The sequence below is a fragment of the Eptesicus fuscus genome, chromosome 14 (assembly GCF_027574615.1).
Source record: "Eptesicus fuscus isolate TK198812 chromosome 14, DD_ASM_mEF_20220401, whole genome shotgun sequence".
NCBI lineage: Eukaryota > Metazoa > Chordata > Mammalia > Chiroptera > Vespertilionidae > Eptesicus > Eptesicus fuscus.
The window spans coordinates 83,637,936-83,648,406 of NC_072486.1; the positions used below are offsets into that span (position 1 = coordinate 83,637,936).

Consider the following 10,471-nt stretch of genomic DNA (forward strand, 5'->3'; position numbering starts at 1 on the left):
GAAGGGAAAAGAGAGCTTTACAGTCAGCATTCCGGGGAGAAACAGCTCCCGGGACCATCGCGGTGATGTGGCGGGAGCGACATGAGGACGTCCTCCCTAAGGAGTCACTTCCAAATCGCAGAGCGGTGGCCCGAGAGTCCCCTGAGGGAGGCCTGTCTGGCCACGGAGGCCAAGAGCGAAGGGCCCAGAAGGAACGAGGGGCTCGGGAAGGCGCGTGAGGCTGGGCTGCGGGACCGCGCGCAGCGGTGCAGGAAGCCTCCGGCTGCCCCTCTGCCTCCTGGTCTCAGTCGCCTCAGTCCTTTTAACCCGAACCAGATAAAACCGGCAGCAAAGTGAGCAGATGTTCCCACACGCTTTCTGCCACGGGGCGGGTCTGGACGGCTGGGGTCCTGTCCCTTCGTGGATGGAATCAGAGGGGTCTCCTCTCCGCTCACCAGGGGCCGAACAAGGAGATGCCCAAGGTCCTCCGACGGGGGAACTCCGACCTGACACTCTAGAAAGACGAGTGACCTCCAGGTTGGGTCAGCGCCTCTGGCCTGCTTCCTGTCCCAGAACCCAGCCCGTCACCAACCTAAGGCCTCAGAACCAAGTGGAGGGACTCGCCAATGGGATTGCAAGTTCCTTTTTAAAAGCGGCTTCATCCTTCCCCGTGAGCCTGGCCATTGCTGGGACCTGACCCCCCGCCAAGCAGACTCCCTGAGGAGGTGCTGTCTGCTGCCCTGTCCCGTCAGGGAGGCACCCAGAGCAGTAAACCGTCCTGTCCTCCGGCCCGGGGCTGGGAAGACGGGCAGGATGCAGCCCTCACAGCAGATGCTCCAGGTTAGTGGGCACCGGGCGTCCAAAGACCACAGACAGGGTGCCCTGCCCTCTGACCTCTCCCTGCGCCCTGCGCAGCCATCTCCCTCAGGGCCTTGGGCTCTATAGCCCAAGCATGTCACACTCGAGGCCCACAGGCCTCATGCAGCCCACAATGCATATTTTTGCTGCAAAAATTTTTTAATACAAATTAAAAATTTTTTAATACAAATACAAATTTGTATTAAACGTTTTAATACAAATTTCATAACTTAATTTTTACAATATCTCGTTATACATAATCTATCTATAATAATAAAAGCTTAACATGCTAATTAGACTGGACAACCTTCCGAATGAAGCCAGAGCTGAGAGGGAAGCCCGGGCGCCGGGTGCCAGAGGGAAGCCGGTGCCGGCAGCCAGGGGAAGGAAGGCCTGTTCTTGCACGAATTTCGTGCACCAGGCCTCTAGTAATATATAAAAAGCTAATATGCTAAGTGTCTGACCGTCTGGTCGCTAAGACGTGCAATGACCACCAGGGGGCAGATGCTCCACGCAGGAGCTGCTGTGACACACGCAGGGAAGTGGTACCACAGACCTAGTGCCCACAAAACAATACTCGGCTTCCCCCAAGTGGGACACAGGCCCCACCTCCACCCCAGAGCAACAGCCCACCAAATTGCAGCCAACGCTGCCCAGACCCCATGGCGCAAAATGCAGCCCACAGCCCGGAAACGGTGGCTGTGGGCGCTGGGTAATGATGTCACACAGCAACGCCCGGCTTCCTCTCCTCAGCGACTAGCCTCCTTGGAGTTTCTTTATCCCAGGAACACAGGTGCAAACATTTCACACTGTAACCAAATGTCTGTGAAGCGCTTTCCCGTGCCTCATCTCATTGATCCTCACAGAAGTCCTGCAGTAGGTAGACAGGAGACTCAGTGGAATCCTATTTTCTTTTCATTAGCCGGAAAACGGAGATTTAGAAAGCTTAGAAACTTGACCCGACTGAAAAGAAGAAAGAAATGGTGGACCTTGAAAGTGACTTCAGGTTTTCTCACTGCACAGAATATAGTCAAACACTGCTGCAGTTAAATATTTCACCCTTTGTTCTCCCTGCGTGATCTACAATAATAATCTGCTTCGTGTTGATATTTACTGCCGTGTTGCTGACAATTACCTGGAAGAGAAGTTGGGGTGCTTCACTGGGCTGGAGAAAGTTTAGCTACAGTAGAAAGCAGGAATTAAGCAAGTTTATTCTATATCTATAAAAGGCTAAGTTGATTCGCGCATGCGTGATACATATAAAGCTCTCACTGGCGCCAATTGCACATGTGTTTCCATCTGTCATTGTCAGTCGTGAATTTGGTTGACACTTATAGAGAAAGGGCGAATAGCAATATTAAAGTATTTCTTCTGATTAATTTATATTGCGAATAACAATATTAAAGTATTTATTCTGATTAATTTGTGCACCAGGCCACTAGTTATTAACAACAAACTACAGCCCTAACCGGTTTGGCTCAGTGGATAGAGTGTCGGCCAGCGGACTGAAAGGTCCCAGGTTCGATTCCGGTCAAGGGCATGTACCTTGGTTGTGGGCACATCCCCAGTGGCGGGGGGGGGGGGGGGGGGGGGGGGGGGAAGTGTGCAGGATGCAGCTGATCAATGTTTCTCTTTCATCGCTGTTTCTATCCCTCTCCCTTCCTCTCTGTTAAAAATCAACCAACTATATTAAAAAAAAACCTACAACGTTCGCTAATGACTGATTACTATAACCATGTTGCATTTATTTCCCTTACGCGCAGGCACACCATTTCTCTCCACTAATACCAGCAGCGAATACTTTAGCAGCTGATCTATTGCCACATCATTAGTCTTGGACTGACTTGTTTGGTTTGCACAACAGGAAATAGTTTGCTTTTGGAGAACAAGAAAAATAGTTTTATTTGCATTACGCTTATTAATTTGTGCAGTTATTTAGTGTCTGGTAAGTTAATGTGCAAGAAAAAATATTAATTTTATGAAAATATTCTATTATTTTATGTTAACCATTACTCATTTATTTCAGCCCTTTGTATTCGGCATGTCTCTATCGAAATAAACCTACGTTTCTGTGAAAATTGAAGCTTCTGTTTTTATGTGGCCCACACAAACTTAATCCTTGTTTATCTGGCCCGTGTTGGCCTTTGAGTTTGACACGCTTGCTATAGACCCATCCCGTGTCCTCCTGTGGTTCCCGCCTCAGACCCAGCTCTGCTCTGGGCCTGCGCAGGGCAGTGCACACACTGGCTTGCTTGACTCTCTGCTTAGACCCCTCAACACATTCCTGGACCCCCAGGCGGCCAGTTCCCAGGAGAGGTCGGGGCCGTTCCCCTGGGCGCTACAAAGAGCGGCCGGCGTGACCACCTCAGGACTCGAGTCTGCAGGCGCAAGGCTTTATTGTGGGGTGACGCTCGGGCGGATTGCATAAGTGGGGAGCACGTTCGGGACTGGAACTGACATTTAAGCTGCTCCCTGAGCCAAGGGTTTCATAGAAATGGAGGAACCCAGTTTGAACCTGTCTGTTTGAAAAACACCCTGAATGCAAGGCACCCCTAACGTCAAAACGTGCTGAGGAGCTGTGCCCAGCAGACACGCCGCCTGTGGTGGGGACCCGGCCAGGCCTGCGGACAGCAGCCCCCGCCTGCAGGGCCTCGCCCATGCCTCTCCCACCACGGCAGCCGCCGGACGCGCCTCGAGGGCCTGGGGCGCAACCGCCTGTTCGGGAGACTGAGCAGGTGCGAGCTGCTTCCGGACGCGCTGTGTCACCTTCCTACGCCACCGCTTCCTGATAACACCGTGGAGAGACCCAACACCATCCCTCCAACGGCCACGCGACTTGGGGCTCGGTGGTGCCACAGGAACTCTGGTGGGCGGCGCTGGGGACCCTTCGCGGAGGCCTGGTGGGGCGGGCGGGGCCCCCTGTGCTCCCGGATCATCTCCGTACATCTGTCAGGACATCCGTCCAGCAGTGCTATGACGGGCGTGACGCACGCCGCTCCCGGCTGCCTTCTGGTCTCCAGGGCCTCCATTCTGGTCAGCACTACTCAGTCCCTGGCACCGGATTGCCGCCCAGAGCCTTCGCCTAGGAAAACGTCCAAGGACTGGCCGGTCACAGAGAAGACGGAGGAGCAGGGCGGACAGGGAGGCGGAGCCCACCGCAGGCGGGCCCTGCACCAGGGAGGCGGCCCGCAGAGCTGGTTAAGTCGCGCTTGCACACGTTTAAGAGCCTGGGATACTTGACGTAAAGTTTGCATTTCTAATGTTTCCTGAAAGTGGAAGCTGGGCGCAGTTTGGTGCCTGCGTTTCCTCAGAGTAATGAGCGCGGGCTGAGGAGCACCGGTCCGTCCTGCACCCCATCCTTCCCCTCTCCCCCCCCCGCCCCCCGTGGCTCCCCCGCCCACCCGCACAGAGCCACCGCGCCTCCTCTCCTGGGCCAGCAGCCCTCGCCCGGCCCTGCGCCCACAGCCCCCACTCCTGAGCCGCTGGCCACAGCCCCGGGCTCACGGCTGTGCCTCCCCACAGGGAACAGCCCAGCGGCATGCCACGCCCTCTACACGTGCCAACCGGAAGCCAAGGCAGCCGGAACTCAAGGGTCTCCTGCATGACAGAGAGATGGTGGGTCAGAACATCCCAGCGCGGGCGGCAGGGACTCCACGCCCTGAACCGGCCGTGTCTCCCCGCAGCACCCGCCGGGTCACTGGCACGGACTTTCGCCCGCAGTCCGTCACCCTGACCCCGAGAGGGGTCCTCGGGGACTGTCCGGGCATCGCTCTGCCGCCCACGGGGACACGCGCTGCTGCTGACCAGACGTGCCTGCTGAAGGCGGAGATGAGAGAAGCAGGAAGGAACACGGAGGCTCTCCCAGCAGCCCCGACGCCCAGCTCCGAGGGCTCCGAGGGCTCCGAGGGCTCCGAGGGCTCCGAGGGCTCCGAGGGCTCGGTTCTGCCCAGAATTCACCAACCATGAAGCTGACTCGCGCGGGGCTGCGATGTCGGGTGACACCCCCTCCCGCCCGCTCCGCGTGTCTGTGTCCAGCTGGACGGCCTGGGAAGTGTGCCGGGAGCGGCCGCCCCAGGGAAGCACCTGCCCCAGGAGAAGGCGGAGCCTGTGAAGTGCTTTCCCTGACGGCTGCGCCGGGCGTCCATGCTGCGTGTGGGCGGCTCCCAGCCCTCTGTCCGCAGCTCAGCTGCTGTCGGCGCGCCCACCCCCGAGGCTTCACAAAGGGCCTGGCTCACCTACCGGAAGGAGGGTTCCGCGGGACCCTCAACTGCCACCGGCACTGGGGTGTGTGGAGAGGAGGTGGGGTCCCTGGCCACGAGCTAGATGATTCTAACTGCCCTCCTCGGCCTCCTCTCCGTCTCTCCTCTTCCTACATCTCCTGCATTCCCGAGGGAGCGCACCAGTGGCCATGGTGACTGCTTTGCACGAGGCCCCGGGTGGCGGGACGGTCAGCCTGTGGCCTTGCCCAGGACAGAAGGCCCTGTCCGCGGTGAGCTGAGCCACTCCATCAGCCTTTCTCTGGACACAGTTAACGAGACCCGCGAGGTGTGGCCGCCGCACCGCGTGATGCGGACACCGCTCCTGAGGCCGGAGGAGCCAGCAGCGAGGCCAGCGCCAGGGCGCACAGCAGGTGCAAACGTGAACAAAAGAAAATGTAAAAATTCTCCTTAACATTTTCTATTCATTAGCAGTTTAAATGATAACAATTCAGATATATTTGGACACATAAAATGTTTGTTAAACTAACCTCACGTGTTTCTTCTTACTTGTTTTAATGTGGCTCCTACAAAGTCCAACGCTGCCCAACTGCTCCTCTCCTGTTTCTACTGGGCAGCGCCATCTGCACGGAGCCCGGTGTGCACGGAGCCCGGTGTGCACGGAGCTGGGTGTGCACGGAGCCCGGTGTGCACGGAGCCCGGTGTGCACGGAGCCCGGTGTGCACGGAGCCCGGTGTGCACGGAGCCGGGTGTGCACGGAGCCCGGTGTGCACGGAGCCCGGTGTGCACGGAGCCGGGTGTGCACGGAGCCCGGTGTGCACGGAGCCCGGTGTGCACGGAGCCGGGTGTGCACGGAGCCCGGTGTGCACGGAGCCGGGTGTGAACGGAGCCCGGTCTGCACGGAGCCCGGTCTGCATGGAGCCCGGTGTGCACGGAGCCAGGTGTGCACGGAGCCGGGTGTGCACGGAGCCAGGTGTGCACGAAGCCCGGTGTGCACGGAGCCAGGTGTGCACGGAGCCGGGTGTGCACGGAGCCGGGTGTGCACGGAGCCCGGTGTGCACGGAGCCCGGTGTGCACGGAGCCGGGTGTGCACGGAGCCCGGTGTGCACGGAGCCGGGTGTGCACGGAGCCCGGTGTGCACGGAGCCCGGTGTGCACGGAGCCCGGTGTGCACGGAGCCCGGTGTGCACGAAGCCCGGTGTGCACGGAGCCGGGTGTGCACGGAGCCCGGTGTGCACAAAGCCCGGTGTGCACGGAGCCCGGTGTGCACGGAGCCCGGTGTGCACGGAGCCGGGTGTGCACGAAGCCCGGTGTGCACGGAGCCCGGTGTGCACGGAGCCGGGTGTGCACGGAGCCCGGTGTGCACGGAGCCGGGTGTGCACAAAGCCCGGTGTGCATGGAGCCCGGTGTGCACGGAGCCCGGTGTGCACGGAGCCCGGTGTGCACGGAGCCCGGTGTGCACGGAGCCCGGTGTGCACGGAGCCCGGTGTGCACGGAGCCGGGTGTGCACGGAGCCCGGTGTGCACGGAGCCGGGTGTGCACCGGCTGTTTTAACACATCGCCTTACTTTGACTTTAATCTTTTCCTTGAAGAGGATGAACTAATGACTCAGACCAGAGAGAAGGCAAGCTGAGGAGGAAGGGCTTGCTATTGTTTATAACCTGTGTGCCACGCCAGACCTCCGGAGGCTACACAGTGAGCCTGAGCCGGGCAGGGCCTGCGCCCCAGCAGCTCTGTCTGACCGGAAGGCACTGACACTAGGCCTGTCTTCAGGGGAACAAACATCTCATTTTCCCGCTTGAGTTCTGATAAGTTTCCATTGTTCTTAACTGGACCAAAGTTATCTGTGATGTCACTAAGAATTTAAAATACAAGGAATCAGATAAACGCTCCTGGAAAACGGAGTTGCTTTTGCAAAGCAGAGAACATCCATGAAATTATTTTAGTAGCAGTTGCTATTGTCTCAAACCATGGAGACAGTTTCTGTGAAGGACGTAAGCTTTCTTTTAAAAAGTTTGTGTGAAGGACCTTCCCCTCCATATGAGTTTTACCAGAAGTTTATTAAAAAGCGTGAAAACAGATCTTTTTTTCTTTTTGAAGACACAGGTGACCTGAAACCCCTGTTTGCAGAGTGGGGGTGAGCTGTTTGCCTGCAGGGTGCCCATCGCGGCACCTCACTCACCAAGCCCGCCTTACCTTTGTGCGTCCCTGGCTGAGCCATGAGAAGGTCTGCACATTTGGCTTCCTCCTCCTGCATTTCCAGGTGAACTTGGCATTCGGGGTGAACGCTGCTCACCTGGTCAAGGTTTAAAAAAACAGAAATGAGTAAAAATTCTACCCTCAAGCAAATGTTCAACAAAACCCCCAAATTGAAGAGTTTTAAGCCGCTTCCAAACTAACACTCATTTGAAAGCGATCACCTTCATGTTTCTGGCAGGGTTATCTTAAAAAGCTACATGGTTTCCTTTGTGAAGGAATCATAAAAGAATATAAAACCCACCGGCATGTCTTCTGAGCAGGAAAGCAAACCTACAGAGTACGTGGTGTGTTGTTAGTGTACAACTTGGCGGCAATAGAGCTCTTTAACCCAATAACTTTCAATATTCGAGTCCCCCATGTCATAGCCCTGGTTTATGACAGTGAATCCGTGTTCACTGGTGAGACCCCTGAAGGAGCGCTGCCCAGAAGCCAGCAGCCTTGGGTAAGGGCGGCCTCCCACCCACGCAAGAGCCCATGGGGATAACCTGATCCGCCGAGGCTGCAGGTCACGTTAGGAACCCCACCTCAGGATTTGGGGTGAAGGAGCTTTTCAAAAAGCTGAGTGGGGAGATGGGAAGAGGGAATGTGGGACAGTCACACCCCTGCCGCTAAACAGGACCTTCAGGGAGCTGTTCACGGCGCCAGAGACACAGCACAGGCCTCTGCCTGAGACGCACCCGCGCTGTTTGTGCAGAGGCCAGCAGCTCCCTTTATCATCTCCCCACACCCCCAGTGCTCCAGTGTAGGCTGGGGCCGGGCACCCCTCCCACGTCCGAACAAAATTCTGCTTTTACTAAAGAAAGTCATGCACGTGGGCACGTTCTAGCCACTTGTTCCATTATCCCACTGCTGATAATACCATGCAAAGGAGTCAGTTAAGCATCTCGCCAGAATGATGTTTCCCAAGAGAAGTGGACAGGAAACTGAATGCCGATGCTTTCAGCACGTCCATCCTCATCTTTTAAAAAAGACTCGGGGCTAGTTTCCCCAGGATCACCACTGGGCAGCCACCAGCCGGACAAAGGCCTGGCCTCCTGTCGGCCGCGCTATTCCTATGTGAACAGTGGTGGGTTTAAATTTCAGGGTTAGAGACATTTTATTCACTTAAAAAAGAAAAACGATTTTTTGTTAAGGCATTAAAATACATAATGCCTGACATTCTTGGAATACGCACAGCGATCACTTATTCTGGGGCATCTTAGAAGTTAAAGCAACATTAGCCATAATTCTGGGTACTTTTAACCAACTAGCTCCCCCCTTTTATTGAATTTATTGGGGTGCCACTGGTTAACGAAATTATACGGGTTTCGGGCGCACAGTTCTACAGCGCGCTGTGCCTGGGCTGCGCTCCCCACCCAGCAGCGACCTTTTCCAAAGCGCTGACCTGGACAGGGGTCCTCTGTGCAGGGGCCCAGCCTCTCTTTTACGCCCCCCCCCCCCAGTGTTGGCTGGGGCTGGGCACCCCTCCCATGTCTGAACAAAATTCTGCTTTTACTGTTGGCCCAGCTCCAGCCAACACTGTGAGTATTGGGGGGGGGGGTGCCCTTATAGCACAGCGGGTGTAGGTTCACCCCTAAACCCGAAATGCCTGGCAATGCCAGCTTCCCCTGCGGCCTTGGCCTCGCAGCGCTAAGAAGGTGCGCGAATCACTGGAGACCACCCGGCGGCGACACGCGTTTTAAAAGGTCTTCAAAGAAAAGGAGGAATTCCTGAGAAGCAATCCAATGCACAGATTTAACAAATTTCAGTCCAGCGTGTCATTTCCTGCTCTTATATAACAATACACAAAGCCAAAGCAGAGTGTTTCCAGCAGGAAAGTTTCCTGGGCCCATCGCGTCTCGCTGAGACCAAAACAGCAGAGTCGGCAGCAGGTACCGCAGGAGGCGTCGTTACAAACTCCCGTCCGTCCCCTCTGAAGCGCAGCCCCGTCCCCCGCCCGGCCCCAGGGCGTCCCGGTCCGCTAGTCCAGGAGGGCGGCAGGGAGGAGGCGAACGCCGCTCCTCGCGGCGCCGAGGGTCCTGCTGCCCGGACTCGGGAGGGCGCGGCGAAGGGGTGAGCGGGGTGGGTTCCGGGAGCGGGCGGTGGTCGGGGCGCGGCGCGGGGTTCCGGGAGCGGGCGGTGGTCGGGGCGCGGCGCGGGGTTCCGGGAGCGGGCGGTGGTCGGCGGCGGGCACTCACCGGGGCGAGCAGCCAGCCGCAGCAGGTCAGCAGCGCGGGCGGCAGCAGCGCGGGCGCCCTCATCTCGGCTCCGCGGCGTCGACATGGGGCGCGCAGCTCGGGGCTCCCTGGACCGCACACCAGGCGAGCGCAGCGCCCCGCAGCTGCCGCCCGCGGCCTGAGCGCCTGGTCCCCGCCCCTCCGCGCCCCGCCCCGCCCCGGGCCCCCGCCTCCCCCCCCGCGCTCCCCGCTCCCTCCCCGGTCAGCAGCCGGGAGCAGGTGAGGAATGCGCAAAGGTGGCCAAGGGCGCGCATTGCCGCCAAGTCCAAGTGGAGAGGTCGGGAGAGAGGGGCTGGGAGTGAGACCCCTCCCCCCCACCCCCAACCTGGGACGGGGAGCCATTCGGGCCGGAACCGCGAAGGGTGTGTGCCTATTGCACCGGCTCATTAAATTGCCCAGAGACGCCCCAGAAAGCCGCCCAGTTAGGAGGGGGGAGGGGGGCCGCCTTCGAAGCCCGTGGGGTTTTCAGTTGGGGCAACTGAATATTAAGAAAATCGGTTGTGTTTTTGGGGGGTGGGGTGCTGAGCATGATGGCAGAGCCGGGAAGGCCTCTCCCCCAGACCTGGGCGCAGAGGCGGGTGGGCCGGGCGGACCTGCCTCCGGGCTCTGGCACAGGCGCACACCAGAGGGTCCCTGTAGCTTTGTCACTAGGTCATTTGTTACCCAGCAAATGACAGTCACGTAATTTTGTTGTGGTTTAGTTATTTGGAAACAATTTCAAACTTACACGTCAGCTGGAGCAAGATGAGCGCAAGGGGTCCCTTCGCCTTTGTCCAGTCGGGCTGTTGGTGCTCCCCTCATCGCTCAGCACTTCCCCCGAATGCCACCCATCTCTGTCCGTCATCTGTCTACCTGTCTGTCTGTCCATCTAAGTGTCATCTACCTGTCTGTCTGGTGGGAACAGCATTCGGGGCCAAGGTCTGGACTCCAGGTATGCAGCCTG

General features: G+C 57.9%; 1 protein-coding gene across 2 annotated transcripts in view; it reads right to left on the bottom strand.

The window, feature by feature from the left end:
• VIPR2 (vasoactive intestinal peptide receptor 2) overlaps positions 1-9,552 on the bottom strand; it is a 31,569-nt gene extending 22,017 nt beyond the window's left edge. For both annotated transcript variants that reach the window (XM_054726313.1, XM_054726312.1), the window contains exons 1-2: positions 9,490-9,552; positions 7,250-7,349 (exon numbers count right to left, since the gene is read on the bottom strand). In XM_054726313.1, the coding sequence (XP_054582288.1) occupies positions 7,250-7,349; positions 9,490-9,552 (163 nt within the window). The remainder of the gene's footprint in view (positions 1-7,249; positions 7,350-9,489) is intronic.
• Positions 9,553-10,471: the final 919 nt, after the last annotated feature.